The 15,697-nt window shown below is 32.8% G+C and overlaps 1 protein-coding gene across 3 annotated transcripts; it reads right to left on the bottom strand.

Annotated features, from left to right (window-relative positions):
• Window positions 1-6,474: 6,474 nt before the first annotated feature.
• LOC112499658 (putative E3 ubiquitin-protein ligase UBR7) lies at window positions 6,475-15,049 on the bottom strand. Of its 3 annotated transcripts, none has more exons than XM_025102979.1 (6): window positions 14,855-15,049; window positions 14,653-14,763; window positions 12,388-12,546; window positions 10,863-11,123; window positions 9,099-9,701; window positions 6,475-6,822 (listed from the first exon to the last, which is right to left on the bottom strand). In XM_025102979.1, the coding sequence occupies exons 2-6, from the start codon at window positions 14,731-14,733 to the stop codon at window positions 6,736-6,738; spliced, it is 1,191 nt and encodes a 396-aa protein (XP_024958747.1). In that variant the 5' UTR covers window positions 14,734-14,763; window positions 14,855-15,049; the 3' UTR covers window positions 6,475-6,735. The 3 variants fall into 3 exon arrangements, with proteins under 3 accessions (XP_024958747.1, XP_024958749.1, XP_024958748.1); XM_025102981.1 differs by having other exon boundaries at window positions 9,099-9,695; XM_025102980.1 differs by having other exon boundaries at window positions 14,842-15,030.
• Between the last annotated feature and the right edge of the window lie 648 nt (window positions 15,050-15,697).

Below are 15,697 nucleotides of genomic sequence, written 5' to 3'. Positions count from 1 at the left end.
ATTTATTATGATTTGAATATTTATGGAAGATGACTAGAGTTCATTAATTATAATCAATATTTTATATTAGAAAACAATCAAACTTTTATGAGATCACATATTCATCAAATTAAATGAACGGTTGAGATTGAGTTGTATTGTTGTACAAATGTAAAAGGTTGCATAATAGCTCAATATATATATATATATATATATAATAAATCATATTGAATTTTTATTAATTTATATATTATATTATTAATTTTTTTAACCATCAAGTGTATATTAATTAACATAACAAGAACATGTCCGGTCACATGGGATAATACATTTGAGGAGACCTGGTGGTATGGGGACGACTTTGGCCCCGCGATGAATATTTCTCTGATTTAGTATCTCATGAGATAGATTTATATTATCACACCAAGACCATATTTATGACATGTGGTAACACATGTGATGCGGCCTAGTAATATATAGGCGACTTGGCCGACAACCTAGGTCCCGTCAAATGTTATCCGCATTTTTGATTTAGTATCACATGTGTATCATATATAATGGACTATAGGACCACATGTCATTATCTATAGTACAATGATGCTTTCACATTTTCATAGAATGCATGTGTTCTCATTTGAGCTCTTCCCTACATACTTACATACGTACATATACACACATACATAGAGGGAGGTTCAAACAAGAACGGTAACCAAATAAAAGAACATCAAACAGACAAATCACATGTGATTTTACACTACGGTCAACGCAAAGGTATGCAGGCGATATGTCCCACGACCTCACCTTGCGCCCCAAATCGTGTGAATCATATATGATTCGACCGTTATACTATTCTCTTATTTAATTATTATTTTTTTATGTAAATTTGATTATTTTATATATTTATAAAATAAATAGATAGAAATGATGGTGACCCACGTTGTCGCATCCCTCCAACGGTACATAATAAGTTGGATGTCTACAATCACAACTACCTACTCTTCTATCCAATAAATATTTTTTAATTTAATTTAATACAACTAATAATTACCCTTTTTTTAAATATATAATATTTATTTACGTTAAATAAAACAAATAAACTCATATATCTTGCTCATATTTGGTGAGGTTTAAACCGTTAATATGTTAGGAGGTCAAAGACTCACATAGAGATGCTCAAAAACCCGACCAACCCGATCAACCCAACTCAATCCAATGCAAAATAATCCAACCCGTAGCAACCCGTTGTCTAATCGAGTTGTAAATTTGTTAAACCGTAGATATTGGGTTGATATTATTTGAACTCAATCCAACCCGATGAACCCGATATCCTTTTATTTCTTGGATTTAATATGATTGTTGAATTTCTAATAATATATATTATACAATTACACTATCATGTATGTTTTTCATATACACATATTTTCAATATATTTACATCTCTATATAACTCATTCGTACACATGCTCAGTAACTGTGAACATATATATGTAAATTGAGAAAATTAACTAGAATGTTATATACGTAAGAAATATGGATAAGTTGTATCAAATGGTTGATGATGAAAAAGAAATTATTATTAAAGAAATAACATATTCAAGGTTAGAATAATATTTTAATGTACCAAAGTATCAACCCGACTAACCCGTACGGGTTGGGTTGGGTTGTACTTTGGGTTAGGTTGGGTTAAGATTTTTCAAACCGTAAGCATTGAGTTGGGTTGTTTAAATGTCTTCAACCCTATCAACCCAACCCATGAACACCCCTAGATTCACATACCGGTAGGACAAAGACTCTTTATTAACTAATAATTACCTTTGTAATCACGAATTTCGAATCTCTTATCATATTCTTTAAAATCTTTAAAAAGAAATTATTCCGGCTTTATCCTCGGAAATATATGTATTTATTTTAATATAAAATCAATGAAATATATGTATTAAAAGACTCTTTGTTAACTAATGATACTATTTAAGGGGTTTTACCGAGTTTTGAACGGGGATTGCTAGAGATTTGACCGGGGACGAGATGATAATCCCCGTACCCACCAGGGACCGCGTCCGGGGGACATTACTACAAACCGGGGCCGGGGATTACAAAACCCGCCCCATCCCCGCCTCGTTGCCATGCCTATTGTCATTGGTGTAAAGATTTGAATATCGTAGGATTTGAAAACGGTAAAACTAGTTTAGGTTTTTTTTCACTTTAAAACTTTCATAGTGGTAACTTTTTGAGGTTAAATTGGTCATTTACTGGTCATGTCATATCCGACCGTGTCTTAACAGACACTGAATAAATGTCTTATCATGTCTTGTTCAGTCATGTCGTCGGTTATCTGGATAACAAATGCATTGGCCTTTTAAAAAAAGTGACATCAGCATGACGATAGAGATGACGTTGATAACTGAATTCTATCAACGTAATGGACGACAGTACACAAAATCAATCACATGCTACGTAACTTCTGACTCAGCATAATTTCATACTTTCTTTTATTTTTTTAATATATATAAAACTATTTTTTATTAATAAAATATTTTTTAATAATAAATAATACCAAAAAACCTTATAAAATAAAATATAAATTGTTCGGTAATTGTTTACAATAAAATTTAGGAGTTGAAGGGTTAAGAGAGGCTCATGATACAAAATCATTCATAGGGTTTTAGAACCATTAAGAGACAAAAAAAAAATTGTCAAACAAGATTCACGTCTTTATGATTCAAAAATTACCTTTTGATAAAACTATTAAGAGATAAACAAGCAACCATTTTCAAGATAATTATGGCCACTTAAAAATGCAATCTTTTTATAGGTTTCATTATATTCATATTAAAATTATAGATGGTTTAAAATAGATAATAAATCAATTAAATATAAAATTGCATATTATATTAAAAATCTTATGAATTAAAATAATAGAAATGTTTAAAATGATAATGAGAAAAATATTGAAGAGTTGTTTTTGTTTTTGATCAGCAAACTCTGAAATTAAATACTCGTTTTTTATTAGTTTATGATAACTGTGAGATCTAATGTGAACCACTTATTTGATATATTTAAGGATATTTCTTAAATAAGTTAAAAGGGTAATTTAGTAATTCTATTTTTTAACAACTAAACAAAATATTTAATTAATTTTTTTAGAATGAAATATTTAATTAAAATTAGTTACCTAGTATATCAATTATCTAATATACATCGTATTTTAAATACGTTTGTGAGTCAAAGTATATCATAGTGATAACATTCATAATATTTCACGTATCACAATGTATGTTCTTTGTTTTACGAAACGTATCATAGTGTGCATTTTCGTTATTTTCATTGTTTTACAAAAGGTATCACGTTGTGCATCTTGTATGTATATCTGAGTATCACAGTGAATATCGTTTGTAGGTATCACAGTGTATATATCTTGTCTTCACATAAGGTTCGCCGAATAAGGTTCACTGGAGAGAGAAAAGAGAAGAGATGAGAGAGAATATTTATAAAATCCCTAAAATGCCCTTAATTAATATTTTAAGTTAAAATTACTAAAACTATTAGTTTCCTAATTTAACCTAGACTAGACTTTGACACCAGACCTCCACTGACATTTTTGAAATGCCTCCCGACCCGTGCTCTAAAAAGTAATTTGTGGTTGTGATTGGATCTCACGGTTACCACAAACAAAACAGTTCTCATTTGATTAGGTCTCTCTCTCTATCTCTCTATCTTTATGTGTGTGTGTATGTGTCTGTGTCTGTGTCTGTGTATGTGAGTGTGTGTATGTGTATGTGTATGTGTATGTGTATGTGTATGTGTATGTGTATGTGTATGTGTATGTGTATGTGTATGTTGTGTGTCTTCTTTGAGGTGGGTTCACAAGTTGTGCTACATAAATCAAAACCCTAAAGTTTGGGGGTTTTGTTCAAAAACTAAGCCGTCGTTTACCCAAATGTTTACCCGATAAACGCTTATCGGTAAGAGTCAACACTATAATCTATTTTCTCAGGTAAGATGGTAGTATATTAAAATAGTATCATATGTAACAATTTACCCGATAAACGCTAATCCAGCTAAGAGTCATCATCATCATCACTTATCGGGTAAAACTCCTCTATCTTTATCATTGATGTTATAAGGTAAGATTTTCGGTTCTTGTCATGTTCATCAGGTAGGGAAAATTACCCGATAAGCACTTACCGGGTAAGTGTTTAGTAAACGACCCCTAAGATTTAATATGTACGGTCATATTTAAAAAGGTTGGAATCAGATAATCATATGGTTAAAATTAATAATATTTAAATCAATCTTATTATAACACCTTATTAGTAGATAATTATAAGGTTATAATCAATTAATCTGAATATTACAAACTAATTATTGTTGGTTTTAATCATAATAATTATTTTAAACAAATATAACAACAAACAATAATCAGAATTAATCAATATTATATATCAATAATTTTTGTTGTGTTTAAAAAAATGTTGGTGATTTGTATCATCAATATCATTTAAGTGTAATGAGATTAATTTGTTAATCAATGTAATCTTGATAAATATTGAACAAGTAAGGGTAGTGCAGAGTGCAGACTTGTTTGAGTTTACTTAGATTTAAAGTATATTGTTATTTAGGGGCGAAGCCCTAAACAACGGGGGTCCAGGTAGCAGCGCTCTGGGTAGCGGGGTCCAAGGGGCAAAGCCCCTGGCTGGGGTCGAGCTGGTGATTTTGAACTCGGTTTTTGGCCCTGTTATTTTAAACCCGGTTTGGTGGTTCTGAAACTGCCGTTTTAATAGTTTTCGAATTCTTTTTCGTATTGGTCATTTTGATTTTCAAGGGTACAGATACATTCATAACATCGATTCTCTGTTCGTATTACTGAATTTTATCCGATTGAAGTTTCGATTGTACCATCGAAATATTTCAATTTGAAAGTGAATCACAACTTTCAGTAATCCAAGCAATCGAAACACCCATAAATTATAACAAAAAAGCTATCAATGTTGTATATTTTTGCATCCTAAATATCCATTAAAAGTTGTTTGATTGGTTTTTCATTAAGTTCTATACTGATAAAGTTGTATGTGTGAATCAATCTGTCTGTATAGATTGAGAATATTTTTTTTAACTGAGAGGGGCAATTTTAGAAAAAACTTGACTTTCTGCAAAAAGCTTCTCCTTAAAAGCTTACTGAGTAAGAGGCTTTTGGTTGATTTTTCCTAAGTCATGTATGTATAAAGTTGTTTGTGATTAATCTGTCTGTATAGATTGGACAAGTTTTTTTTAGAAAGGGGTCTTCCATGAGCATTATTTATATATCATTAACTCACTTTCTATATCATTAAGCTACTACCTAACAGTCATGTATAATTGACCAAATAAGATGTGAATCTGTTAAGCTTATTAAGCTGCTAACAAACAGGTTTTAAGTCACTTCTATATCATTAAGCCCCTATCAAACAATGATATATTGTTGCATGAATAAGTTGTAAGCTATACTAAGCTCGTTAAACTGTTAATAAACAAACCCTAAATTATCAGATAAATTCAATGCTTTTGTTTTAAAATTTTAAATCCAGATTTATACAACTAATCATTGACAATTATTACCAAAAACAAGATAGATGGATTATAATATACAAATTTTCTTGATTTTTAATTCATTATATAATGCAATTTAGTCAACATAATATAATCATAAGCATAAAACAAGGAGTCAAACTTTTGCATTCTCACCAAGGGTCTAAACGATACGAAACAACTTGCAAGCTACTCGAGATCGATTCGATTAAAACCCGGTCAACACTCGACTCGAATAGGCTTGGCTCAAACTCGAACTCGACTCGATATATTAACGAGTCGAGTCAAGCTACCCAGTACTCGACTCGAAAAGCTCGTGAGATGCTAGATTTTTTTATTTATAATTAGTTTTCAAAATATAATCAGTTTTATATTATAATATGTATATTGTATAGTATCATATAATAAAAAAGTTTTATATTTTTAGATATTTGAATAACGTTGTGCATTTTTAACTATAAAAATTAATCAATAATTTTTTTAAATCATAATCAAAAAAACAACTACAAAAATGCTGGTAAAGTTGTCCCACATTGGAAAAAAGATAGTAAAAAAAGATGAAAATATGTTATAAAAAGAGAGAGAGGTGAATAGAGCTTGTAACCTTGTCTATTTGATGAGAACAAAAAGTCTAAGGGGCCGTTTGATTAGTTTTTCCATTAAGTCCTGTATGAATAAAAATGTCTGTATAGATTGGAAAGGTTTTCGTTTGAGAGAGTTTCATAAATGACAGAAGCATGTTTTTCAATTAAAAGGGGCAGGTTTGGGAAAAAAAACCTGACTTTTTGCATAAAGATATACCCTAGAAGCTTACTGAATAAGCCACTTTCTATCATTAAACTACTACCAAACAATCATGTATAGTAGACCAAATAAGTTGTGAGTCCCATTAAACTCATTAAGCTGCTAAAAGGACCCAACTCATCCAAAGACTCGGAAACATTTTCATCATTCTCATATTAACGGTTATTCTCACATGATCCCAAGTTGCAAATCAAGAACACCAAGTACAAACACCACAAGCATAGCATGTCTGAACCAAGATCCACTTCTCAGTTCTTATAGCATCAGAGATGCAAATTAACATACATACCTATAAAAACAAGAGTGTCGGTTCTTTCGAAGACAAGGGTGACTTACGACACAAATCCATACAGATTTAGTCGCAAAAGAACCATGGATCTGAATCAATCAGTCCATTCGTCGGCGTTTCTTGAGGTTATCGAAGACTTGGTGGATGTCATCAGTCGTGATTGGCTTCGATGCATCAAAGGATTCCTGATAACAACGTATAAGAAATGAGATCAAAAAACAAGGGCCTCAATGTATGATGTATAGAGTTCATTTTAACATTTAGGGGCCGTTTACTCAACGTTTACCCGGTAAGTGTCAACACTTTCATTTAACTAACCAGGTAAGATTTTAGTATATTAAAACAACATCATATGCAACATTTTTATCCAGTTAGCGTTTACTAGGTAAAAAGTCTTTAATCTCACTTACCGGGTAAGACTCTTAGGGGCCGTTTATCAAGAGTCTTACCCGGTAAGAGCGAGACAAGAACCAAAAGTCATACACGGGTAAGTGTTTACCAAGTCACATTACCTCACTGGATGAATATGGTAAGAACCAAGAATCTTACCCGGTAAGATTGAGACAAGAACCAAGAGTCTTACCCGGTAAGAGCGAGACAAGAACCAAGAGTCTTACCTGTTAAGTGAGAGCGACGATTCTTACCACAGTAAGCACTTACCAGGTAAATTGTTGCATTCGATGTCGTTTTGGTGGACTAAGATCTTACCCAGTAAGTAAATAATAGTATTAAATTTTATTGGTAAGCACTTACCAGGTAAGTATTTGGTAAACGGCTCCTTAGTCCTTGTCATTGCTCTTACCGGGTAAGATTCTCATTTTGTCATGTTCATTCATTAAGGTAAAGTGACACATTAAGCACTTACTAGGTAAGCATTTAGTAATGGCTCCTTAGATAAAACTAACCAAAGACATTCAGAGGACAAGTTCATTTGAGAACCATGAGAAGCAACTATTCACGATGAACATCGTGAATAATAAAAATGCATGATAATCATGATGAAGACTATAGATGAATAGTTGGTTCTCAATAATTACGATTCTTAGACGACGTTCAAAATGGCGTGAGACATGACATAACGACGGGACCAAACCTCAAGCTTACATGCCCCGATGAGGATGCAACGTTTTTTAAGGCGCGTATGTCATATATAGAACTATATGTATACATCTACATTTTCTATATGTTATTCAATCAATTAAAAAATTTACATTCATATTAGAAAAAGAAAAAACATATAAATAATTATTATATATATAGACTTTGATTAAACATTTAAAATAGAACTCAGAAGGGTAATTTTACAACTTCGTTTTAATCGTGAATCCATGACGTATATGAAATCATGAAAATACGAATGATGTGATTAGATAGATCTATAAATGTGTAAAATATAAAGTTAAGTGTTAAAAGCACAAAAGCTAGATAAAATATTAAAAAAATTGAAAAATATCACGGCTTGAACGTTCTCCAAACATCTGGTATGTCCCATATGGAACTAGAGTCTAGCGGGGGGATGTATGCAGGTTTCTCCTCTATCCTAACGAGTATAACAGTTGTTTCGTTGTGAGGTTTAAATTGCCACTCACAGAATGGATGGAAGGAAGTGGTATAAATGAATACAACTTGAGCATTTTATGTGAATGCAATGTGAGAGTTCAATCACTTGTATATTCAAAGAATAATGGGTTGGCCTTTGCAACAAACCATACTTGCAAAACCAACCATCAAAAATGCAAAATAAGAACCGGTGTAGTTTATAAGAATTAGTGATTCCAACCCTATTATAAAAATACAGATATAAAAACTTCGTTAAAATTCGTTTGTTCTTGCACACCGGTGTTTTTATCTTTTTTTTCCATTTTGCAACAACGGTTCTTGTTTACAACCTAAGCTTATCCTGAGACCCCTACTTTGACTTTTGACATGATACCCATGACGTGCAAAATCAAGGGTGTTCATGGAAACAGACGTTCAACTCTTTGTGACAATCTCACATCATTTAGGCATATAATCTTAAATGAGATTTTAATAAAATCCATGACCTCCTGACCTAATAAAAGAAAAATGCTTTATAGTCATCAGAAGGTCATGGATTTAATAAATTATCATGTAATGTTATATACCTAAATATACCAGCAAAAGGACAGGTATGTATAAATCCTACCCCCAGACTCTACTTCCGAGTGAGATATACCGAGTTCATTTGGTTTGGTTTAACTATGGCCTCCAAAGTGCAAATAAAACCGTTTGACATGATACCTACGACTTCCAAAAGTACAATTATTATAAATGTAGTATACTCTTAAGGTAGTGCATCAAAATTTTCTCTGAACTTTAAAGAATCCATAATAATTTTTAAGAATGTATCATTTTGGAATCATATATGGCATTATATCAGACTGTTATATAGTTTAAAAGAATTTACGACACTAATCATGCAAATTACGTTTGAACGTACCAGGAAAGAACGGATCTCGTCTTTCATGTCAGCAATGCCCGAAAGGATTTCCATCTTCTCCACATGCCCAAGATTACTGAGAAAACTCAATTCCGCCCCTTCTTGTTGCTGCATTTTTTCATCCCTCTTCTGCTTTGCCATTCTCTCATATTCAGCAATAGAATCCTCCTTATCAAGCAAGAAACTGATTCCCTTCTCGGCATAGAAGCCCGAACACCTTGCACATCCACAGAGTGCCTCCCTCCAATTCTTCGAGAGAAACATCGGTTGACTTTTTTCCGAGGTCAATTCAGTGGTCAACAGGTCAACACCAAGAAGACACGTATCAGATTTCTCGCCAATAATCATACCCTTCTCATCAGATACAGTAGGATCTACATGATGAAACTCTGAAGTGCCATTTTCAAGATTTATTGAGGGTCCAGAAGCCGAAGGTGCGGTTTCCACGCCCTTTTCTTTGGCATTAGTTGCAGTATCTTGTTGTTTATGCAACGCCCGTATGGTTTGAGGGTAGAGGTTTAAAAAAGAACAGATTGGTGAGCAGATGTGGCAGATGAGATCTTCGTACAGAGGTTCTCCTTCCTCATCTCTTGGTATCTGTATCTAAATTTTCGATGACAACACAAATATATAAAAACGAGATAACTGAGAGCATCGACGTATTCTTCTAGGATGCAGTTGAAGGTGATGAGCCAGTCATTAAACATGAGCCAATTTTGGCATTTAATGGGTAAAATGCAATAAAAATGCAACGAATTTGCCTTTTTTTCCTATTTAGTGTAACCAATAATATATTTTTTCTCGATCAATGTAACAAAGTTCCGAAATTTTCTATCTTTTACCCATTTTGACCAATAGCATGTTGCTCTTGTAACATTTGATGACATGTACATCAAGTTTATGCCCACTTCATCGTAACTCTTTTGTAAACTTTTCATAAACATCCACGTCATCAAATGTTATAATATCAGCAAGCTACCAATCAAAATGTGTATATAATAGAAAATTTTGAAACTTTATTACATCGATTGAGAAGAAAATGATACGTTATACTAAATATAAACTAAACCAAACTTTATTGCATTCGGATGCATTTTGCCAACATATAATTACCATACTCCAAAATAATGATACAAGTAAATGTTGTCAAGTGTGAAGACGCAAGTTCTTTAATTTTTCAAAAAAAAAAAGATTTAGCAACAAAATGATAACCATGTCGAATTTCATCGCAATTCACAAGTACAAATGTGTAACATTTCTTTTAGCCAGTAATTTCTTCGGCTTGAAGGAATAGCCTTTCTATGAGTTGCATGTATACAATTCTTAGGGCCTGTTTGTTAGCATCTTAATGAGCTTAATGGGACTCACAGTTATTCGGTCAACTACATATGACTGTTTGGTAGTGGCTTAATGATATATAAAGTGGCGTAGTCAGTAAGATTCTAGGGGGAAGCTTTATGCAGAAAGCCAAGTTTTTTTTCAAACCTATTCATCCCACTTAAAAAACCACGCTCCTTCCATCTATGAAAAAAACCCTTCCAAACAAAAACATCCACAATCTATACAGAAAGATTAATCCACACAGACAGCTTTATCTAGACAGGACTTAATGAAAAACCAACCAAACATCCCCTTGGAGTATGATTACCAGGTATGATATTCTTGATATATTCACAAAAAGTAACCATCTCTAAAACCATTTTGAGCAGAACAATGATAATAACACATGAGAAGTTAACATGCCATATAATTAATAATACTAACCTCATTGGTAGACTCGAGGCCAAGATGCTCCTCATGAAACCAATCCTCACATATGCAGCATTGGATCATCTCTACTTGCTCTTCAACATCAGGATCCGGATAAGGTCGACCACAGGTACAGTATTTGCCCTTGAAATTATGGTTGTAGGAATTCTCTGAATTCTCAATATCTTTGCTTGGTAAAAGTTTGCAGAAGGCTTCTCCAAATTTTGAATTACCACAATCACATTTGAACTTTCTCTTTGTCCAGAGTTCTATAATCTGATCCAAGTTGGAGAAATATGCCAAAGGGAAAACGGAGAGGATTAGAAGCATCATATGTATAACAAACTATAGCTAGAAATTTCAGGTTCAACTGAAATAAGCATATTGCCATGGTATAGCATATGTAAACATGAACACTATCAAATGATACACCCAGCCCCAATGGTCAAAGGGCATGCACGACCAACATGTTTTCTAATCATATAAGCTGGCTAAGCGACATTTTTTGCAAGGTTATTCATAGAAAAAACAAACCAAAGGACATCTGAGCATTTTAGTACACATGTCAACCTGAATCTAGGTGAACATGAGACAGAATTCAATTTTATTGGACACTTACGTTGCAGTTTTTTCCTCTTAATGATTGGTGTTTTTATAAAAATAACATGTGAGCAGATAGACTGAAATGGAGGTCACTTTGTTAGTTTGTTATATGAGTATACAGATCCAGATGTTAACCAGCAGTGTCTTTATAAAGCTTTGAAGGATAGCATTAAAAAATGCAACGTAAACGTCAAATTCATACTAAAAACTGAGGATTTCTAGAGGTGATGGAAGTTGCAAGTAAGCCATCATCTCTGACATTGTTTGTAGATTTTTCTTTTTCTTTCTTTGTTTTTTGGATTAGTTATGGTTATTACATGGTTTTCTTTGTAAATGTGTTTCTTCCACCAAATACTACACCATCAACTTCTCTTTCAGAGGACTTGCAGAATCAAATTACATGATTTATGTTTCAAAATCCAGATACCAAATAAAGGTCAAAAAAGTCTTGAAAAAACAAAAGATGGTGACAATCATGGCAAGTAAAATATTCTATTAAACCAATCACAGAGTCACCTACATGTGAAAGTGGAGTATATTAGAAAAAATATTTTTTTGTTGTTTCCAAGCAATTATGAAAGGTTGAAATGGGGAAAGAAGCAACATGTGAATTGAGTGCATGGACTGCAAGACTAATTGCATGACCCGTAATCGATCAACCAAAACGTTATGCACACGTGCAGTGTCATGCAAGTTATTACATCCCTCTATTTCTTTTAACCTCTGGCTCTATAAAGCTAAAGAGATGATAGGTTTCATGTAGCCAAATCTAGTAGTATATGACAATATAAGCCACATAAGGAATTGGATCAATCTATGAGCTAAGTGCATTAACATCTGCAATCAGGTTTTTTGAGTCTACAGATTATGTATGCAAGTATGTTCATCATACACCAAATGACAAGGTTATCAGATATGAATAGAAATAAAAGAGAACCTCATGTCCATCATGACAAGACAAACTACACGCTGTGCAAACACCGGCATTTCCCTCTGGAGTGCATGTTAAGCATGAGAAAATTGCCTGCCTCTTCATATAACCTTTGACGTACGTGCACTCCTTTCCCTCATCTCCACCCAAAACTAAATCCGCTTCCTGAATAGGGAACCAAAGTACAAAAAGCATGTCAACAGCCATACATAACTTGTAGTCCAATATCACAAACAATAATGGTCACCATAATGATTTAGTAGTCATGTTATCGAATAAAAACTAACATTGTTGCAATACAATGAGACAAGCATTAGAGTTATAAGTAGATCTGTTCATCTTAGAAGGCATAATTGAATCCTTAATGTGGTCTTTTTCCTGTATTTTACAGATAGAATTACATTTGCCACTACAAAGGTGATAGGCTCATTACAATTTAACTAGCCTACAATTGAGTTGGTTGCATGATCTGTTTATATTGTGTTCAGCTTTATAAATGAAACTTTGGCTTAAAGAAACCATATTATGGGCTTATCGCACATATTAGGTTTGTCCTTCCTTCACATAGAGTGAGTTTTTACTACATTTGAGAAAAGAGGTCAAAGCATCATGTTTATTCCTTTCATTCATCTTTCAGCAAAGCATACATGTAAGGTCCCAAGTTCATCTCGAATTTCAACTTCTTGACTTCAAAAACAAAAATGTGAATTCACCTCCAACCACAAAGTTCTTCCTATTATTCCTTTAAGAACTGCCTAATATAATCAACCACTTGTAATGAGAAAGCATAAACATAACAACAATAATTAGCTTCGGCTGCGACCTTGACATAAACTGCAAGTGGAGCAGATACAGGTGTAAATGATATGTGCATATTGAAAGCAACAAGCATATGGCTTATAAAACATCTAATGATTTTTACCTTATGAATGTTTGCTAACAAACTATATCAACTTGATTAAGATCATCCAAAACACACTGAAATTGCTAACTTGATAGTTGTTCTGATTGACACATCATGGAGAATAATTTGGAAAAATTGAGCTTAGAGAGTAAGGATGAACACAGATTGGGTGATTGGATTGAAGGCATGTGAACCAGCCCAGTGTTTGCAGTTTTCTCAACCCAACCCAAACCGTGTGGGTTGGGTTAGTCGGGTTAAAACTTTGGTACATCAAAAAATTTCGCGTATGTTTGTTACCTTGAATATGGTGCTTTCTCTACTCATAATTTCTTTATTCATTATTAATCAATTGGTGGTATATCTTATACATACTCCTTAAGTAGATCACATTAATGTTTTTCTTAATTTGCATATAAATTATCACATTTACTTTACATATATATGAAAACAAATGCAGGAGTTATATAGAGATGAAGAAGAGATTTAAAGAATATATATATATATATATATATATGATGAGGGTGATGGTCCAATGGTCTAATGTACACATCAATAAGAGACTTAACAACCATGTTAAATTCAATGAATAGAAGGATATCGGATTCATCAGGTAGGGTTTAGTAACTTGGATTCAAATAACCTAACCTGATTCCAACCCAATACCTACTGTTTGAAAATTTTACAACTCGACTAGGCCAATATTGGTTGACTTCGTGTTGGGTTATTTTGGGTTGAATTGGGCTGGCCGGGTTTTTGTACACCCCAGTTACAGATAGAGACTCATATCAATATGGCGAAGTAAAGGCAAAGGACTGAAAGGATGGAAGATTTTCTTGCGGTCATTTTACCCAACAGTAATCGCAAACAATTAATTATGCAAAAAGCTCCATCAAATTCGAGATGTGTACAGGTAAGCTGCTAATCACATGTCATGAGACCACCAGCTGGAAAATTGACTGAAATGGCCCTTTCCCACGAAACAATTCACCTCTTAGACATTCCTTTCCCCACTTTCACCAAAAAATCACCAACTCCACAAGTGCAAAGATTCTTGAGTTTGAATCACATGGCCCATTAATAAAATGACACATAGCCTACTTCGTGGAATAGAAGACAATGGATACCAGCGGAGGTGGTGATTTTGTTAAAAATGTGGGACAGAAGTGGCTAAGAGATAATTTGGTCGGTCAAAATGACTATTTTTGTTAATTTCCACCAGGGGAAAACCTAGAATATAATTTCGTTACATCCATTTTACCAAAAAAATAATGAAACCTCATGTACAGCAAGCCAGTAACACATCAAATTTTCAGCAAAGCGACAAAAATCTCATAATAACTGAATCTTAAAGAATTGGGTACACTTACAAGTTCCTGATCCTCGACTTCATCAAGATACTCATTCAGTGAAACTGTTTGCTCAGTTTCCTCTTCGAATACATCAGCCATTGTTGGCCCGATGAAACAAAAGGTGTTGTTCTACAAACACAACAGATCAAACCTTTAGTCACAAACCAACAACCGAATTGAAATTTAGCACAACAACGGATGATTTACGGTATTCGAAGACCTCGAAGAAAACAAAACCCTAAGTACTTGAAAAGCAGCTTAAACTTCCTGATCGAATAAACGAATCTAACGTTGCCTTGTAGCTGATCCAGCAGAGATGATGGTCGATAATTTGTACATAGCTATGAATGAAGATATCGTAAATTTGAAGAGACCGAAGGCGTGTGGGATGTGAGAAAAATGGAATTTAGGGCTCAAAAAGAAAAGGGGGAAGACTGCCATTTTCCCGCCATAAATAAGCCCAAAATATTTCATATAATTTATATTTTATATATAAAAATTAAGTTTTGTTGCAACCATTTTTTATATGTTCATCAAAATCTTATTATTTTGACTTTTAACATTTGCATTATAAAGCATTTGACATAAACTCTTAAAAATCATTTTTGATACATCAAATATCATTTATTGATGTATATTATTTAAAGTTCAAGATTACAAGTAAATTGTGTGTCGTATAACTTATTAAAACTCTATATTTAAATTTGTGTAACTAACTTCAAATAAACATAATTAAATATATGATAATCATCTTATCTTAAATATAAATTATCTAAAATATAATTAAGATAATAATTAAGTTCTAACAGAATATTTAATTATTATCTTTATTAAAAATTATATTATTAAATCTAAATTAAACTATAATAAAAAAAATTGAACTAAACAACTTACATCAAAAATGAAGAAATTTTAAATAGTTATTTTGATATTAATATCGATAATCTTTTTCAAATTTTCTATTTAATTCAAACATAAAAACATTATCGTTTTATAAAAACCGTATTATAACATCGACAGAGACAAATAATAAAATGAAATATTAAGATCAAGATGTTTTCGG

Source organism: Cynara cardunculus, assembly GCF_001531365.2.
Source record: "Cynara cardunculus var. scolymus isolate 2C chromosome LG 16, CcrdV1, whole genome shotgun sequence".
Classification (NCBI taxonomy): Eukaryota; Viridiplantae; Streptophyta; class Magnoliopsida; order Asterales; family Asteraceae; genus Cynara; species Cynara cardunculus.
The sequence above is the reverse complement of the archived record's forward strand: the minus strand, read 5'-3'. Positions and strand labels throughout refer to the sequence as shown.

Bases quoted from the DNA above. Each gene is read 5' to 3' on its own strand.
- LOC112499658 (XM_025102979.1), bottom strand. From the start codon at position 14,733: ATGGCTGATGTATTCGAAGAGGAAACTGAGCAAACAGTTTCACTGAAT. The intron at 11,124-12,387 runs GTTCTCTTTTAT...AACTTGGATCAG, and splicing joins CTTGTCATGATGGACATGAG to ATTATAGAACTCTGGACAAA. The intron at 6,823-9,098 runs GTACGTTCAAAC...CGTTGTTATCAG, and splicing joins ACGAGATCCGTTCTTTCCTG to GAATCCTTTGATGCATCGAA.